Source organism: Sinohyriopsis cumingii, chromosome 1 (genome assembly GCF_028554795.1).
Source record: "Sinohyriopsis cumingii isolate HCF-2022 chromosome 1, ASM2855479v2, whole genome shotgun sequence".
NCBI classification, from domain to species: Eukaryota; Metazoa; Mollusca; class Bivalvia; order Unionida; family Unionidae; genus Sinohyriopsis; species Sinohyriopsis cumingii.
Window position 1 is genome coordinate 53,401,017 of NC_142961.1, and position 20,761 is coordinate 53,421,777.

The 20,761-nt window shown below is 34.6% G+C and overlaps 1 protein-coding gene across 3 annotated transcripts in view; it reads right to left on the reverse strand.

Annotated features, from left to right (window-relative positions):
• Nucleotides 1-20,761, reverse strand: part of LOC149806881 (uncharacterized) — a 164,042-nt gene that overhangs the window by 58,549 nt on the left and 84,732 nt on the right. For all 3 annotated transcript variants that reach the window (XM_089959097.1, XM_089959101.1, XM_089959088.1), the window contains 3 exons: nt 16,773-16,937; nt 5,413-5,697; nt 1,208-1,300 (listed from right to left, as the gene is read on the reverse strand). In XM_089959097.1, coding sequence (XP_089815223.1) covers nt 1,208-1,300; nt 5,413-5,697; nt 16,773-16,937 — 543 coding nt within the window. The remainder of the gene's footprint in view (nt 1-1,207; nt 1,301-5,412; nt 5,698-16,772; nt 16,938-20,761) is intronic.

Consider the following 20,761-nt stretch of genomic DNA (forward strand, 5'->3'; position numbering starts at 1 on the left):
CACATTTCCCCAAAACCTGATCAAAACCAAAATATATCTAGTTGTTATTACATCAACACTTTAATAACAATGGCAGAACCTTAGATAATAAAGATAAAAAAAATCTAACAATGGAGGAAAGAATTAAAGTATTGAAAGAAGTGAAAAAAGGGAAACCGCTCATAAAATAGCAGCCAGCTTAAACACTGGTAAAACACAAGTTCAAACTGTTATCAAAGACACGGAATCCATTAGAAACGAATGGCAGAAAGGTGCACAAGCACAGAGGAAGTATGTTAAGGCACAATGGACAATGTATGGGTTATTTAAATGAGCGAGTTTAGGAGTGGTTTTGTGTTGCAAGGTGTAAAAACATACCAGTAAGTGGAAAGCTGATTCAAGAAAAGGCAATTATTGTCTCTGCAGAAATTAATTATGATGACTTTGCTGCATCTAATGATGGCTGGAAAGCTTAAAAAATAGATACAACATCACAGCTAGTGTGCTCAGTGGAGAATCAGCTGATGTGAATTTACAGACAGTTGATGACTAGAAAAAAAAAGACTACCATGCACCAATGAAGGGTATAACGTAAGTGATATTTTTAATGCTGATGAAACAAGACTCTTTTACAGAGGACTAGCTGACAGGTCCCTAGTGCAGAAAGACAGTGCTCACAAAGGAGGGAAAAAAGAAAAGGAGAGGTTGACAATATTGTTAGCATGTAGTGCAACTGGAGAAAAACTGGATCCCTAAGTTATAGGCAAATCATGCAACCCAAGATGTTTTAGATATTTAATTTAAGATCTTTGGGTGTTGCCTAAGAATCCAACAGAAAGGCTTGGATGACATCAGACATCTTTTGTAACTGGCTTGCAAATGTAAACAATAAATGAGAAGGAAAAATCAGAACATTTTAGTTATCATAGACAACTGCAGTGCACACCCAGATGTTCAGTTTAGCAATGTAAAACTGGTCTTTCTGCCCCCAAATACAAAATCTAACTACAGCCCTGTGATGCTGGGATAATTCGGGCTGTAAAAATTAATTATCAGAAGAAACTGCTGTGACACATTCTTTCCAAAATGGATGAGTGCTCTACAGCAACTGAAATATCTAAGACTGTCACTGTTCTGGATGCCATTTTATGGATTAAGTCAGTGTTGGATGCTATGTCTGCACTCAATATAGAACATAAAAAGAAAAAGAAAACAGAAGACAACTTACTCTGGCACATGCTTCAGGACCTGGCTGTGATAGAATTTTGTCCTCATGGTTAACACTGTCATCATCACACTCTGAAATCCTCAAAACCACCACCTGCAGAATAAACCAGTGGCCCAAGTGGACCTGATATTACTCACCTACCTTCGTAACAGATGTCCATTTCACTAAATGGGTTTATGTATTATTTTAAGAAAACATCCTATGTACTACTGTAAAGAACACATCCAATGTAACTATTTTCTAAACATTTTATCATGTTAATTTTACCCTTTTCACTATATCCTAATAAAAAAAAATTCTAGATATAAAAGCATAATTATTATACACCTCTTGTTCATAATCAACCAAAAAGATGAAAATTGTGACTTCAAGAGTAGCAAGAAGCTTACTTAATTAGAAGCATGACTGCCTGCCTCCAAAATATCATTCATCTTTCCAACTTGCCAAATTTCTTAATCATACAATCCCAAATTCTAATTATGATCAAAACTGGAGTAGAATTGTAGCTTCCAGAATGATGATAAGCCCAACCAATTAGATGCACAATTACCTCATTAGTATGCATGGCTCTCTCTCATTTTCAAACTCAAAACACAGATTCCAAGTCTTATTAAAACTTGATCCAAATTATTGACTCTTGAGTGGTAACAAGGAATTGTTGAAAAATGGATAACAGACAAAATACAATGGATGAAATATGATGCACTATGGACATAGGTCCATGCCAAAGCTCACTTGGTGTTAAGGTATTCGATAAACGTGTCTGTTGGTCATGTTTCTCAAACAAAACCATTTTTCCCAAAGGAGACATAGTTTTGGAAAAATGCTCTTGATGTTTACCAGCTAAAACCAAGATTCTGCAGAACATCATAAGAATAACTCCAATGTTGGAGGTCAGTCCAGCAAGTGCTGCTGAGGAGTAATTATATCCATAAATCAGACATACAAAGTATCTAAATAAACTTAATTGAGACATAACTCTGTGAAAACCAATTGAGTAAAATAGGATAATACTTATATAATATGTTAGGAGTACATTGCAAATCCAGCCATCCCAAGCAAAACAGTTTGTTTTAAATTTAGCGCTAAAACACTCTTCCAGTAATGTAACTATTGAGCGGGGTTTAGGAGGGTATGCCCATATTACTATATATATTATGATCAGGTAAGTATTATCCTTCACACTATAAGGTAAACATTCTTATTTTCGACATTGTTTGTAAGTCGAAGAGATTTACTTTTGTTACTAACATGCATGCACTTCTACAGGTTATGAACAGATAAACAGCAATTCCTTTTTCCTGACAATTGTTCATTGCTTCTGCAAAAAATTTCTTGAAAAGGAAGTAATCTACACTTTTAATCTTGGGTTTTTTCTTTCTTTTGTTATTCTCCTTTCTTTCTTCCTTATTTCTGTAACTTTACACATGATGTCTAACATTTTTATTAGCGGTTTCTCTTTATCTTTTCTTTCCTTTCTTTATCCTCATCTTTGACCAAATCCTTTATTATTCATTATGCTTCATATACTTTGGCTAAATTCAATGTTTTCATTATAAGAATCTTCACTCTGACTATTCAACAATTTAAATGTTTGTCATTAGAACTCCAAAGCATCCACCAGACATTCACATATATTTACAATTTTTGTATAAAAAAAGAGAACATTATAAGCCACTGGCTTTCATTGTAAACCTTTACCTTCTGTTCTGTACATTCTGTAATCCCCAGCTACTAATGTATTTTTAAAAATGTAAAACTAAACTAAACTCAGCCCTTTGGGACGAAAGGTCATCGAGGTAAAAGGTAGAAATGTCTCTGACCTCCACTGTATGGTGTGGATGATGTTAGTTAGGGAGCAGCTTCACTTAAATGCTCTGCTAGTGACAACCAATCGAACGTCATGAGCTAATAATATACATAAGAACTTCATCTGGTCTTGGATTAGTTCCTTGTAGGCTGAGCAGATAAAGCATTGTATCCAGGACAAAATACTCTAATCAGGAATATATCATCATTTCCTTTTTTGAGTGGTAAGAACAAGTAAGATATATGATTTTAGATTGGCTTAGTTCACTTTGGGTATCACTTCAGAGTCCCAACAGGGTTCTGTAGCTTCCACTGAGATGAATGGTCCAAAGAAGACAGAGGTTTCAAGACAAATGATCAATTTCCATGAGCAGGAATATGTTCATTGCAATGAAAGAGGAGGCAATGAAACTGAATCACAATTGCAGATAGTTGACTGACAAGATATGTACATTACCGACTCAGCCTGATGTAACCAAAATGACTATGAATTAAGTTTTGTATGAAAGGCAAGTCATGAAGGCTCCAGAGTGGTTCCACAGTGCATGTCAGTCAACCATGTCTGCCCAGACAGAAAACTCCATTTAACATAAAGGGCCAAAACCTTCAGTGGAGACAGATCCAAGTTTGAAAGAAGGTCAGAAGGGTTTGTATTCTGGCTTATATTCCTCCTTTCTATGATGCAGAAATCTATCTGAATACATAGAATGGTGCACCCTGAATATAATGGAACTAACTTCTGCTCACTAATCCATAGGATGTTAGCATTTTCTAGTACTAGGCCATTTAAGGGAGAGAAGTGTTTCCCCACTAATACCACTGTGTGAAAACTTTCCATATCCACTCAATGGCCTCAACCTGGTTGGCCTTCTTGCCTAAGCAATTTTGTCCACCACTTGTTCTAAGAACAAATTTTTGGGAAAAGGATGTCCTGATGTAAGCAGGTTCAACATGTCTATGTTCAGATGGAAAACCTGCATTGGCATTTGCTTGAGCATTTGGGACAAAGGCAGGATCATCCTAGGATCATGCTACTGAATTCAATAGGTTGTTCCTCTTTAATTTTTCCTGCTTGAAAGGAGCAATCAAAAGTAACATTCTAATTCCCCCAATTTATGCAAGACTTTGGGAATCAGAGGGGTTGAGAAAACTATGGATGCACTGACACAATCTAATAAATGTAAACATCATACTGGGGAAGTGAAGGTCAGGAGATTGCAATTTACAGCATTACAAATATTTACACCTACTCATTCAATGTAAGTGATATACCATAGAGAGTTACCATTTTCCTTGCTGCAATATCAGTACCATATTTGAATATGCAATATATTTATACTTTCAACGCAGAAAATATTGTATATGCTGGTAAATAATGACAAATTTTAATGTAATTATGGATAAAGTAGTTATACTAAACGCTTGCCAGTGTTCAATGAAATTATGCATTACATCTGAAATGTGAACAGAATGAAACATACGATGATTAAGCATCTTCAATAATTTCCGAAATAATACATATCATCTTCATTTACAACAATTTCATCTACTGAGTAAAGGAAGAAGTCCCTTAACAAATGAAAATCAGGAACTCTACATTATGATCAGTAAAATACACTGTTCAAGTTAACTTAAAAAAGATGGTGGCCCAAACATTATAGCACATGAAAAAAGTTTTACACTGATTTGAATGTCTAAAGTTTTAAAGAGGGGAAAAAATTACTTTGAAAATAATTCAGGATGTCAAAACTTTGTATAGTGTCCCAAGACTTACATTCACTATGTTAACCTATAATGAGAGCAAGGAATAAAATCAGGTGTATGTTTTTGGTTTCTTGGATTCTCCATTTAAAACTTGACTGCAGACTGTCATCCTGTTAGTATATTTGCACAAGTGGAATACTTTATTAAACCTGTAAGCAGTCATGTAACATATATTCTTGTGTGATCATATCACTTTTAGCTGGTTTAACATTTCCTATTTTGTGACATCTGCCACACTCAAACATCAGAATTGTACATGGTGTTTGAGTAGATTTTTTTGGTAGGTATCTGGTATACAATTTACACATTTTGTAGCTTATCACATAAAGAATAATGATAATACATGGTCTGCTTCTGCAAATATCTGTCAGGGTAATTAGAAACTCCTTTTCCCTCTAGTTCAAACTTCTCCCTTGTGCTCTGGCAAACATTTACACAAAGCAAACAATGAATGATACCTAAATAATATCAATTTCAAAAACTTTGCACAAAATCTGTATATTCTTGTCAATCACAATTCTGCTGCTGACATGACTTTTTAGGAAATGTGAGACATGTACCTTGTTTATTCCTGATGCAGATAAAAGAAAAATAGGCTCAAAATCAAAATCTATCCTAGAAAAAGTTCATACCTTCATCACATGGTATTGTTTATTCATCATTTCCAGTATGAAGTCATGTTCATTATCCAAGTAGTAGCGAGCAATGTGCTCATAAATGCAGTACGGGTCATGTCTTCCATACTCTTGAGTAAAATGCACAGCCCTCATAAGAAGTCGATGAAAAAGGATCACTGGTAGAAAACCATGAAAGTCAATGTAGAAGACCACATCATTTGGACCTTTTGTGTACAGCATTTTTGTATCAGCACATCTACTAAATCGGGAAGGCACAAAGTAAGCTTTGTTCTTATCAAGCTGGAGAAAAAAAAGAGAAAAGTATAACATTTCCTGAACCTGCTAAGTTTCCCCTTTGAGAGCTTAACTGCAATCAAAGCATTAAATTTTCACATGTTTTGAAAATTTAGCACCTTCACATAAGAAATTCAAAACGTACTGATCATTAACACCATGTTATACGCTAATTGGTGAATAAGATATTTAGCATAAAGAAATCTGTCCAGTAATAAGCATGAAGAAACGAAGAAAATGGCCTTAATTATACTGAATCAGGAGAAAAAAAGAATTTGATAGAAATCTAAGAATGACGATGAAAAGACATGTTTTCTTTACATTACTAAGAAAGATAAGGAAAAATATGTTTCTTAAAGTAATGTCAAAACAATAAAGAGGCAAACTTTATTCTGGTATTAGTAGTTCAAAAAACCAATAACAATATGGTTTTATCTACTGTATTTCTTGTAATTTTGTGTGCAAGAAAAATATACATATTTGTGTCAAAATATGAAAAATGGTGTGTAAATGAATTATTTATCATTTTGAGGAAGAGATAACGTAAACAAAATAAAGATGCTAATACTGGGAAAGATTCCAAAATACATACATAATCATCAATATTAAATTTACATGCATCAAAATATGTACATGATAGTCAATATTAAATTCATGGACATAAAAATATGTATATGATTGTCAATATTAAATTCACCTGTATCAAAATATGTACATGACTGTCAATATTAAATTCATGGGCATAAAAATATGTATATGATTTTTAATATTAAATTCACTTGTAACAAAATATGTACATAATAGTATTACATTCACAGGCATAAAAATATGTACATGACTGTCAATATTAAATTCACTTGTATCAGATACGACTGTACTAAAGCCACATAATCGCATAAGTTAGAAAACAAAAATTATGACACCAACAAATCGATTCTATCACACATGTTTATTCCAGCACCTTGTGATCAAAATAAAATATGTACAAATATGTAAGATATTTTACCCCTTCTTCATGCAATTATGTTCAATGTACCATATTATTCCCATTGTCCAAGAGAAAACAGTAATTTAATAGTAAATGGAAATTACACAAAATACAAACTATACTCCTTCTGTTTCAAAAATTTATATTCAAATATTCAAAATATTTAATCCATATAAATTCCACTTAGGTTAAATGCCAAGAATGGTCATTTCAAATGCAATGCTGTATTCTCTGCAAATAAAATGACTTCTTCATTTGCACCAAAGAAGATTACACTTTATCAGTATGTGCATGTACATTTCCTGTAGTTAGGCAGCATTTGGTTCAATCTTTGCTTATGCTAGTTGTTACTTTGATTTCATAGTTCTGACACTTCTATTGGCAAGTATAAGAGTCACTGGTTAAGAGACTTACATGAATAAATACCATGGCATTACCAATATATATTAACATAAATAAACATCGTTAAATGAAACAAAGACTGAAAACAAATGTCCAAAAACTACCATATTTCCTGGCCTATAATTTGATGCGGAGTATAAGTTGAATGAGCAAATTTGGTAACTTTTCCATCCTTTGTTAATATATAAGTAGATGCTAAGTATAAGACTAGGCCAGATCAATAACTTGGTTTCCTGTATTTTTCACTTTGTTCCACACAGCATTGTGAATTTCATTCTATCTCTCTAACTAAGTATCCTTTCAGGTCAGGATCCTTAAATGCAACTAAAAGCACCTAATTTGTTTCACACCAATTATTTAAAATGTATTGTGTACTGTTAGCTACATATAATGATGCTGAACTGAAAATTTATTGAGTTACAGAGAGGATAAAATTTGTGATGTTGTGTGGAACTGAACTACATTAACTTCTGCTTTCATACATACCAGGTATAACTTGACGCTATTTCAGATTACAAGCAATAGGAAAATTGAATCATAAATGCTAAAATGCTTTTTCCAGCGTTTTTTTAAAAAAGAGAGATGCAAAGAGATACAGATTTCAGCTCTTTATATTTTTTCTACCTTACTGTCCCTGTTTAGCTGAAGCATTTGTCAAAGAGAGAAAACATTAATAAATTAAATAGTAAATGCAAACAATAAAAATACATATCATATTCCTTCAGTGTTTAAATATTCACAATATTTAGAACCTTATAGACTCTGTTCAAGTTAAATCCCAAGAATAAACATTTCACATACTAATTTTCTTTGCAAGTACAATGAACTCTCCATTCCCAACAAATAATCATTTTTTTTAAAGTGCATGTACTCTTTTTGTACTTAAGCAGCAATTGTTTTTGATCTTTGATCATGCTAAATGTTACTTTAAATTGCTGACACTGATGTGATTTGGATTTTTTTAAACATAGCTTTAGATTTTTTTCGGTCATATTGCTATGATGTCTGCAGTGTGGCAGTTTATAGTGATGTCTAGCACTGGGACATAATGCAACAGACAAGTAGCAAGACGTCTCACCCAGTCACATTATCCTGACACCAGGCATACTAGGAAGTTCAAAAGATGTAAATGGTAGAGAAAATTACATTATGAACCACCTGGCATTTCATACTGTACCATATTAAAAAAACCCTATGGGTAGCCTCATTTCCCTATTGGTAGCCTCACTAATTCAATATGGTCTGCCAAATCTTGACCTTAAACAGGTGTTAGTATTTCAATTAGCATGTAAGTACTACCACAAAGCCATGTGATTCTTGCACAATGGAAGTTGTAACTAAAACTAGAAGGATTTGCTTACCCAGTGGTATTAACTGATAATGGAATATAGTGCTGCACTTGTACATGAGTAGGATCACAGTCATCAGGTAAGTGAACAAGACAACCATCAAGCCATCTCTCTTTCTATCATAATGGGTATAATTTTTATTTAATCGTGAGGTGCAAGAAGAAAAAAATGATATGGAATATCTTTCTCTTGGTTATTCATCTTCTAACATGTACAAAATGTAAAACATATATATGCAATGAGTTTTACTAGTGCATGCTGCTCTAGAACAAGTACATCAGATATACATTAATTTTTATTAGTGACGATCATGTAATTGTTTAAAATCCTTCTCAATGTGGAGTCCTATATTTTATCATACATTCTCTTCCCAAAATAACATTTTGTACGCATTATTTTACGTACTTAATGTAGAATTTTTCTCCATACAAAAAATTATGTGACATACGATAGAGCAATTCAGATGATTTGGAGTATAAGGTGAAGCTAAGATTTTCTGGTAAAAAAGTAACATCTTATAGGCCAGCAAATGCAGTAATTAAAAATAAATATTTTGATTATTAAGCAGTGCCTTAAGAGCTGAATCTAAGGAATAAAAGTGGAATATAATGGAGGCCCTGCTGGGAACATGCATTAATCTTGGTACATGTACAGTAGTTAACAATTTTTAGACTAATGATGTGAATGTTTGTCAGGGTGAATAAACACTAACATTACATGCTATTGCCCCAGGTGCTTCTTTTATACTTATATTATATTCATGTAGCAGTCCTATATTTTCTTCATTGATATAAAATGAATATGTGGCAACTCTAACAGCATCCTTAGGAATTCTATTAACCATCAATAGCAGGTTTATAGAAACATAAGCTAGCAATCTCAAATGAGTAAACTGTGATGAATCACCATCATAACATACAACATTATCTAGTTTAGTTCCATCTCGCAAATAAGCACCTTCTCGATATACAAATGTGCCCTTGTTTATTGTATTATTGGTTATAAAATCTAATTCAGCATTGTCGATGATCAGTCACGTACAATGTCATTTATTACCAGGCGAAGCACCATAGGTAAATTTACCAATGATTTTTCCCAAAAATTTCCTTGCTGAACAATATATCCTCATTGCCAGATTCTAGCACTCGAGGTTCTGGCATCCAAACTGTTCTTTGTGGTCTATATGAAATTACTGCTTCATTTACCATCAGCGATATTAATATTCCAGCATTGAGCATGTATTGCAGCAGCACAATTGGAGCCCAACCATGTTTATTTTTTGCACCACAGTCCAATGGATTTATCTCTGGATCAGGTTTATTAAAATGATGACCAAACCAGACAGGGATTATAACATGTACATGGTTTGAAAATTCAAAAACTCAATCTCAGCAAATCCAGTTAAACAAAAATCCACTGGTAATAGCCCATATATTACAACTCTATTCATTTCATGTGTTGGATGACCAAATCGTTCAAAATATTTTTGACATTCACCTGCTCCAAGAAATGATTCTGGGTAACATGCAACCATGTTGATCAAGATGATGTCATTGTAATCATGTTTAGTCTTCCATAATCCTTCCATGTCCATATCCAATAAAATTGAGTTGTATGTCTTTGAGAAATTCGTAGATCTGTGAGACCCTTTCCTCATAATGCATCTGTGAATGTTCCATGACTCTCTGGGCAACATAATTGAGAACAACATTAGTCCGCATTGGTAAAAAATCATCAATATCAGGTTCATCATTTAGTGGATAAATTGCATAAATATCTGCAGTCACAGGATATGCACGCTCATAGTATGGTTTGTCAATACCATTCAGCATTCCTGGTCTAGAATTTCTATCTAATGTAACATATCTCTGGCAGTGTTATATGTGGTCAGGATTACATTTATCACAAATAATCCATATTATGCTGTCATCACCACCATTGTTAGCGCTGGTATCACTGATGTCAATGATACATTTTATCTTTGGGTGGATCCACCATTGTCAAGATAATTAATAATCATCACTGCTCATTGGTCGTTCATTAATGCATCAATCTGGTGTCTAGCACCAGAAATATTGTCTTGCCTAATTCTGAACGTTGATCAAACATGCGTTGCTGCAGCATCGCTAAACTCTTTCTTGGCTTCATGGATATGATTGCATAATTGTAAATTCGGTACCAACACTAGCATTGGGGGGGGGGCCATTTTTTCTTATAGGTTAATCAATCTAGATCAAATCCACCTTGAGAAGACTTGATCGCAGATAATCTTTCAAACTCCTCCATTATATATTTAAGGCAAATATATCTTCTAATTAAACGTCAACTTTAATTGATATAAAATTACTTCATGAGCAAAAAATAGTTGCAAATGGTTCATTATTGGATCAATAACAACGTGTAATTGAGCTTGTGTATTATATTTCTGTGGACATCATCAACATAGTGTATGGCCTAGGACCAAAACCATCTTTGGAGTCAGTGGAATGACACAACTGTGTGTAACATGTGGTGGTAAAAACTACAGGTATTATGATATAATAAATGATTCCCATGAATCTCTGATAAAAGATGCTAAAGACTATCTTGCAAGATTTTCAGAGTAAAACAATTTACATATTTTTTTGAGATATAAAATTATAATTTAGACAAATGATATATACTATACAAATGGAGCAAAAATTCAGAACATATCCTATCATTAAGAATTATGAGGCACATCATGCTGATGTGATTAGGAATTGTCAACCAAAAAATCCAGTCAGTTTTCTTATGAATATTGGTTATCTTATGTTCACTGCTGGGAAAAAGTTATCTCTCCCGATGATTTATTTATGAATGTTTTAGATCAAAATAGGTTATGTTGTCAATCATACTGATTCAAATAACATTAATAATTCTCTGATAAATCGTCAGGTTTTTACTGCAAGTCAAAATTGCATTAAAGGGAATACTGGTTAACCTAGGAAAAATGCCCGGTCAGTTAAATCTATAAATCTACAGACAGGTGAAGAAATAATATTTTCATTAATAAGTAAGGCTGGAAAATAATTTAATATTCATCCATATTCATTATAACTTGTCACAAATGATATAACCAAATCAGCATTGTCGAAGAAATGTAATCAGCCAATAATATTTCATGATCTCACTGAGGTCTCTAGCAACCCAAAAATGTAGGCTGTTTCATTGCTTAATCACTAGTGTTAGCCTAGCATGATGTATCATTGTAGTAAAATATTTTTTGGTATCATCGTGCAATTCTCTGTGCATGTAAAATTAACATTTTCATCAATTTTCCATCAGTTGGAGACTATATTTAATGAGCATAAATCGATTATGACTAAACAGTAATCCTGCTTTTCTCCACTTGTGTGAAGCCAATCATCTGTCTATATGAGGATCGATTTTAACATATAATATATTATTTTTCATCTGTTGTATCTTTAGCAATACTGTCAACCAAGACTGAACATCATACTTGGCATGTAATGTGGATATTTTATCATTAATTGGTATATCTTTATCATCCACATGTTTCTTTGTTGTAGCGTCATTGTCACGTTAATGCGCTCAGATTAGTAATACAATTACCATCCATGTTGAGGACACCAGTCATTGTATCACCAGTGGATCATAAACGATTAGCAACACATTTTAAAATTTCATTTCTGATAGTTGTGATTGATACTCTCGAGTCTCTTATTCACCTGCCATCAGTAAATACTGGATTGTTATCTGCTGTAGCACCAATAACTCTATGGATAATATAAGTCCACTTAATACTGCTTGTCTTTAACCTGCCATATCGATCCTGAAAAATAACAACTTCATCCTGGTCAACCCCAGCAAGGTTCATAAGACCAGCAAGATCATCTTCAGTTGCATACAGTGACAAATCAACTTCTTTGGTGTCAGGTTTTTTAAGCCTTATTACGTATAGAAGATCTTCCATAATTATCAACCATTATATGAAGTGTTACGCTCTAAATGAGGGTGTTCAAGTGGATTTATTTGTGTATCATATACGAGCAACTCTGTCACTTGCGAATGCGTGTACAATTTTTTATGTGGTGGTGGACCAATGGACCCATGACATTGATATAGCATCTAGAAAAACCAATGTTTCAGGACCACATACAAGCAGATTTGTTAACATATGTGTTGATAGAGTCGAATATCAGGGCAGCAATCCACGAGTACATGCTAAAATTTCTGTTGGTGGGGCTAACCCACATGAATAAAAATAAAAAACACCACATGGATCAACAGCATATGCAGCCCAGTGAGTACCTGGAAGTTCATGAACATCTAAGTTAATGATACCAGTTTCAATAATATTTGGTTGTTTTGGTAATTGATCTTGCATCAAAACTCATCTTAAGTTTTTGATGTTTAATTGATGAGCAGCATCAAGTAAATGAAAACTGGACAATGGAAGCTTGCTCAGCAAAATGTTCCTGGTAATCTCAGACCTGAGCTGCTTGTGGCTCGACCATACCAAATTGGAGCCCTTGGTAACCTTAGACCCCACCCCTGCTTGCTCTTTTTTGAGGTCAGACCATGTTCTGTCACTTTCTTTAATGCCATCCCAGAAGCATTTCCAACAGCGCCATGTGTGGCTGCCTTTGCAACAGCTAGAGCTGCAGTGGCAATCAACTCTGCTATAACTGCAAGAAGTGTAAATATACCAACTGTTTTTACGAAATCTTTAACAGCAGCCATAGAAAGATCAAGTCGCACGTCGGTTTTTGATCATTTGGCATCATTGAAGTGTTTGAGATGACATTCTGTCAGTGATAATTTATTTGGGCCTTGCAACACCGATGATTTCAGCAATATTGTTGTTCCAGAATTCTTTTTCAATGTCGATTGTAACTTTGCAATCTGACCAAGCATCAGAGTAACACTGATATGATGATATGACATTTGTACAACATTATGAATGATCCAATTGCTTTGTTGAATTACTTTGTAATGGATTCGCTAGTGAATCTAGTTATATATTTTCCACTGGTGTATCAATGACAATATAACAGTGATTGCTCTGTAATTTGGGATAACAGCTGGTAGTGCTACATGGGTTTGAAAATGTATATCAATGCCACATTGTCTAAACAAATCCAAGTGTTCCAGTGAGAATAGATTGGATACAGCATTGTAAAATCCCACTGAGATATCTGCAGACCATAATCAACAAATTGATCATGCCCCATGAATGTCATTAAGCAATGATACATATGTGCAACTTGATTATTTTCAAAATTCAATAACACTTTCTCAGCTGGTTCTTGATGTACATTTATTCTCAGTGAAATTATTTCGAGCTTGTCAAACACCATTGGGGTTCGTGTTTGTGAATCTACTCTGGTGTTATCCTGAAATGCCATGAATATATGACGTGGCACTGAAACTCCCGGTTGTGATGCTATTTGCCATGTGAATAAACATAAATGTTACCTTGAATGCTGTCCATGGTCATCGTCAACCATGACAGCATTGACTTACCACCCATGTCCATGAAAGAAAGCAACCGTTGTTCTTCAGCGAGTGATGGTGTCATTGTTGACATCCAAGAAGGAAAGTTTTGTCAACTTCACTTTACCAGCATCCACTGTGTTATCTCTCCATATTGCATCACTGTCTGTGGATTTTCTTACAAGTACAACTGTGTTTAGCACCAAAAATAATTTTTCTAACATTTCTACAAAATCCAAACATGTGTGATAGTGGAATTTTCATTCACTGATGTGACTTCGGTTCCAGCGGCATTCATTATGTTTCTCTTATCAGGCTGAACAATGGTATCTTTGGCGAACATCATTGACGGACCTGCAGACCTTGAATAATCATTGGAATATCTTGCCAGACCCAGCATTGTCATGGCAACATCAACATTTTCCAGACATTATTCAATTTTCTTTCCATCAACATTGTATGTGGCACTGATGAACAATGCCACAACACTGTTATTAACAAAACCAACTCGTTCTGCGAATCCATATGCTGTATCATCTGCTTTTAGAAGTTTTCCTTCGATCTCAGTGAATGCTTCAGCGGGTAAGAAATATAACTTGTGGTTTGATTTGCCCATGTGCATCAGGTACACATACATCGTAAGAATGGTACTGTAATCACACACTAATTCATCTTGAGGACTGGTGCATCCATGTCAAATCCAGGATCAGATATATCCTTGAACATTTTATTATATTTATTATCATCTAACACAATGATGATGGGTCAGACCACTTCCTGCTATTAGACTTGCAGTTATATATTTTTCTCTCTCTCTGCAGCTTGTTGTTTTTTAAGTGGCACACCAGCTAACTCAGCCAGTTGTTCATTTGCAGCTATATTTATTATTTTACTGACATTTGCTGGGTTCACCTCAGTGCTAGGTAATTTTACTGGCTGTGGTCGGACAGCCAAAGGTCTGTGTATTAATTGTGCTAGTCTCTGTTTGATCACTGAGAATGCTTTACCAGTAGTTTCACCAATGGTGCCAATAGCTTTGTCATAAGCAATGTCAATGGCTTTCATTCCTAGTTGCTTTGCCGAGTCCATCTCTGAAGATAACTTTAGATGTTGGCAACCGTAAATTTATCACCCTGATTTTGACAGATCCATGTTGAGCATTGTGTATAATAATGTTATTTTCTTGTCACCGATCTAAATGCATACTTATCGCTGTAGTAATTGTCGGTAATTTCATTGACAAGCGCCTGATAAATATTAGCATTCATGATACCACCTATAAATAATTGTCGACAAACAGCAGCTGCCTCACTGATGATTTCTGGGTAATAATTGCTGGCTCATCTTCCAACAATTAGAATTTTTAGCTCATCAACATAAGCAAGGACGTTGCTGGGACATGGGGTGTTAAAACCACTTCCTTGGGTGGCAAGGCCATTCCCATATTTTTTCTCTCTTGTTTCAGATCTGGATCTATCTCTTAAAGTTGATATCCTTTCTGCTCTTGTTTTTTCAAGTTGCGGTTTCATTACTTTTTGTTTTTGTTCATCTGTTTGTATTACCTGTTCAGTATATTCATCTACTGTCTGATTAAAAACTTTTAATTGTCATCATCATCTCTGATTTCTGAAGCATTGGTGGCAATGCGATTTACATATTTATGCCAATTAGCACAACTTTTTATGCTTTCAACATATTCAGGTTTTATATATCTGTCTTTTTTTAATCAAACTGAAATGCAGCAATATGAATTAGTTGGTCTGATTCCTTGGTAAATTTATCTATCATATCAACTAACTTTGACATTTGGTGGTTCATTTTCTGTTTCTGGTTCTGGTATATGATCCTTCATTTTGTCGATTTCAACATGAGCTTGGTCAATACCCTCTAATAATTGTGGCTGAGTAACAGCTATCTCTTGAAGAATCTTTTTTTGTTTTTTTTAGTTTGCTCTGTGATTTTACCAGTTGCTTTAGCGGTTTGTTCCAGTGGTGAAAGAAGACATTTAGTAGTCTCTGTAATTGGTTTAAATAATTCTGTCACATCTGCAAATTCCACTCAAGATTCCTGATGTTGCTGTAGTTGTTGCTTGACATGATCATGGATAGGGAGATATTTCTTAATTGCCTCTAGTCACTGTTGAGCTAGTTTAGCTGTAAAAGATTCCATGGTTAGTGCAGAATTGGTCATTATTACTGATATAACAACGATTTAATTACAGACCTTGCTTACCGCAGCCATTTTTTTGTACTTCAGCGTGGAAAATAATGGAATATTATACTTGCAGCAAGAGAGTAATCCTTGCAACTATGCACTGATTGTTGGATTGCTCTTCCTTGATAAAAGTGTTAATTTTTTCATGGATGCTTTTATCAAGAAAATGATGGAAGCGTTAGTTTGTAAAATGGATGCTTTGTACCTTTGTCGGACTTGCCTCCTTCCCACTGTTGAGTATATTCAGCAGAAGATAAGTTTTGATTGGAATCAGTTTCTGTTGTTTCTTTCTAAGACTGCTAAATCTCATAAATTTCTTTTCTACTCAATTATAAATGTGTTATGAAACAGATTTTTACACTGCATGAAATGACCAAAACATGAAAAATTTTAAAAAATGTGATGGACAGACAAACGAAGCGAAAACTATACCACTACCAATGTTATATTGGGCATCAAAGTATCTGTTTCTGGTATGTGTCTTCTTTCCTCACTAGACAGTTGCCCTTTAGGCAAAGGGCACCAGCTTGCTGATTTGCACTAGTGAGTTCTAAAAATATAGTTTAATGGTAGTTGTCCTTGTACAGATATGTCCTCTGAGACAAGTTTCATAGTATTGGAATTATATTAAAAAACACAGACAGACAAACCTCAGAGATGGTTGGAAGACAATGGCCAATGATATCTAACTTCTCCATGAGGCCAAGAAGTAACAGTTTCTGATCCTGGGCATCTTGCCATAAAGAGTCCAGTAACACCTCTTCCAGGATTCCAGACTTCTCCAGTCTCTGCCACTTGCCCACCAGTAAATCCCACTGTAAAAGAAACGAACATAAGGATGTCGTCCTTAATCAATACATTGATAATATGATTAACCAGTTCAAATACTTGTATATTTGCCTAACATACACGATTCTAAAAAGAAAAATAAGTTTTCCTCCACCAACTCAAGTCTTTCTCTTAAATGAGTGTGATATTAGTGCATCAGTCTCCAAGATGCAAATAGCTCCTTTGTGATAAATAAATTTATTGATATCCAATGGTCTTTCTAATACAAGATGATCCCTTCTTCAATAACAAGTAAGCCACTCTGATGTGGGACAAAGCAATTTCTATTCAGGACATGGCTTCTCTTGTGAGGGACCTCATGAGAAGGAGTTAGATACTGCTATACATTCTAACTGATGAACCTTTACTTCTCCATCAATGGCAGCTCTAAATAAATGTGTTTTAGTTGCAAGAGCTTCACTGCAGTTAAACTTCTATAATACACTTAATTTCTTTTGTGCATTCTGCTGTCACTACTCCTATATGCAAGCAGCTCCAATCTTAATATCTCTTAAAACATTCTCCCACACATTTTAGTTAAAAAAACAGAAATCACCACCTATGAATTTTAATGTTAATAGTTAAAAAATTGCAATTAATTAACTTGACCACATAATGATGAATCTGCATAGTCACAAAGCTCAGTTATTAGGTGTATTTGATTGAAACTTTGAAATATAATGGTCAGAGTAATTGTAAACCAGGTCCAAAACAAGTCTGTGTGTAACTGGTGATGTGATAAAATGGTGGAAAATACAAAGACACACTTCAATTAAGCAAAGATGCTTTCGGATTTGGTGGGGGTGGGGTAGGGTGGGGAAACTAATTTCAATTAAACATACCTGTATTTATTGTCTTAATTTTTCCAAATGGCTTTCCATTCTGAAAGTGTAGCAGTAAGATGCCATACTGAATATCAGATCAGCACCATTTTCACTTAGGACCAAATTATATGAAGTGATAACCCCATGTTGATGTCACTACCTTTTCAGGTGGAGTAACAGTAACAAGATTCTTAGCCACTGTGGCCTATGTATGGTAAACTGATAAGAGGATGAGAAACTGGAGTGAGAACACCAGACAAGAATTGATTTCATAAAAGTGAGATCTGACAATGTGAGATTGAATAGCTCTGTAAATAGTCTGAACAATCCATGGTGGATGAAAAAGTATCTTTTAATGGGAAAAAAAGATGGTTATGACCCTTTCATTTTCTTCTTGATTTAAATTGATAGAATTTTAAAGTTCTAACTGGAAAAAACAGTCCGTCTTGATCGCCCTCAGCACAAATTCAACTGTAACTAAGAATTTTAATAGGAAAAGGAACTTCCAAAGGTCGCTGAGTCTTAGGTAAAAACCTGGTTGGCAAAGAAGAGAGACTGAATCATAGTTACCATTGAAATGTACACAATCTTTTCCCACTGAGAACAAATGAATTTCACTTCTGCTTGCTGATTATTGGGAGAGGAGGAAGATTCCTTAAGGGTAAGCTTCTCAAGGGAAACTTCAATCAAAGGAGGTTTCGATCAAAGAACACAGAAGTTCCACACTGGCATTAACAAGCTAGAGACAGGTCTCTGGAACTCAAAGTATCTGATCAGTTCTGAAAGATGTGGGTCCATTTACAGAGTGGAGCAAATAAAGAATTTAAGATTGTTAGAGAGGACTGCTCCAGAGCTCTTAATACGGGTTACTGAGCAAGCTCTTTCTGCAGTTAAACAGAGCAAATCAGATCAATACATTTTCTATTGTACCAATAACAAATTCTCCACTTGGCATCGCAAACCTTTAAGGTCAATTGTATTTTAGCCTTACTAATGCATCCATCAACCTTGTTCAAAAACTGGTCTTACCTGTTTGATATGAGCCAGTCATGAAGATTGATAATTTGAGAGGTGATATGCATTATGCATTATGTGCTGTGACAGTAGAGCCCTCTTCAGTGGTAATTCCTTGGAATGTTAAACCACAATCTATGGGGCCACAGGTTAGTCTTATGCTACGTGTTTAGGCTCGAATAAACAGTAACACAAGAAAGAGAGAAAACAGCAAGCTTGAAAATTATAACAAATAATTTATTTCCCCGGAAAAATACTGTAAAAATACAAAAAATATGAGAATTTATGGTTTCCAGAATCAAATCCAAAATTAATACAAGAATAATCCACAAATAAAGGTTTTGCAGTCCTAATATTGAAATGTTCTAATGATTTCAAGTTTGAGTCCCGACGAAGAATCCAAGATGGAAGGCAATGATGTATGCTGTATACTGTGTTGACGTCCACAGTTCCTTGTACAAACACAATAATTTATCCTCCGGTCTTGGAAATCCAAACAGAATTTTTCAATAAATGTCATTGTTCAAGAATTCTGTATGAATACAGTAATATTTCCAGTGAAACTAATTAATTTTTTAGAGTCCAAATAATTTGGAGAAAAATTAACTAATAACTCAAAAACTCAAAAGTTCATTTCTGGTCACAACAGAAGAAAACAACTTGACATCAAGTGTTTAAAAGCCCTGGACTCTGGAGATGTCTCTCTAAACATCACTATTATAACTAAGTATTTTGCAATTTCAGATAGCCTAATTGCGAAATATATTGCAAACTAGAGGATGAAGTGATCATGTTTACATGTAAAAGTCACATAGCTCCTGTATGTCCTTGATAAGAACCAATCATTTTACTCCAAGAAAAATGTTGTTTACTTGACCCTCAATCAAGTCCAGGAACTAAGCCAAAAATAGAAACAAGTATTTCTATTATTAGGTATCTAAGTTAAAACTCAGGTCAAATTCCTAGTAAACAAAATTTCATTATACTGACATATAAAGAAAATAAAAAGATTCCAAAACCTACAAACAATCAAATCAAATCACATACAACTAAAATCAAACATAAATTAAATCAAATATATGTAACAGGAGTTATCAGTATGAGTCATGAGTCTAAACTCTAAGAAGAACCTGGGGGATTATTCTGAAAGGTAGGAATGGATAAGCATACAGTCAATCTCACTTCAAAATGAAGGAATCCATCACACATGAATTCTGAAATGGCAGTGAAGCAACAAACATTTATACAGAAAGGGAGCTTGTTGTTCAGTTGTCTTGCAAAGAAGTCTATCATTGGCCCCCCCAATGAAATACACATTTGATACTGACTGGTGTGATGATCCTGTCTGGACAAATTATCCACCACAACATTCCTTCTGAAATGAATGTGGCAGACTGTGAGATTAATCTACTTGAAATTGTCCAAAAGAGGATATTCCAAGTTCTCAAGCAAAGAGAAAGTGCATGATTGACTGAGGTATACTATGGCTGATGTGTCTGTAGCAACAATGATGCAATAATGTCTACTGTGGTTAACTCATTCGGCCCCAGAGGTTTTTGTCATTTTTGCCTGAAATGTGCGTAGGAACGAGATTTGGGGTGCTATTTCTGAATACATCATAATACAGCAGTTTTCAACAGATTATCCATGAGAATAATGCCTAGTTGTATTAGAACCTTCACTTTCCATTGGTTATTTTGCTTGTGCATGAGGAGAAGGGTAAAAGTTGGAGTTCTTTTGTTTTGTTTTTTTTGCTTAATAGACCCATCATTTTTGTATGGAGACTGCAATTTATTCCAAATGCTCACCTTATCCTAGTTTTTGCAAAGGTTCACCTGTCTGTGTTCAGTTAAGACCGGTATGCCTTAGATCTGAGGCCAAAAGGTCTAAAATCCGGACACAAATTTGCATTCCGATCTCGAGCGAATTTTGGGTGAAAAAAAATGGGTCCAAAAAATGAGCTTTTTCTCTGT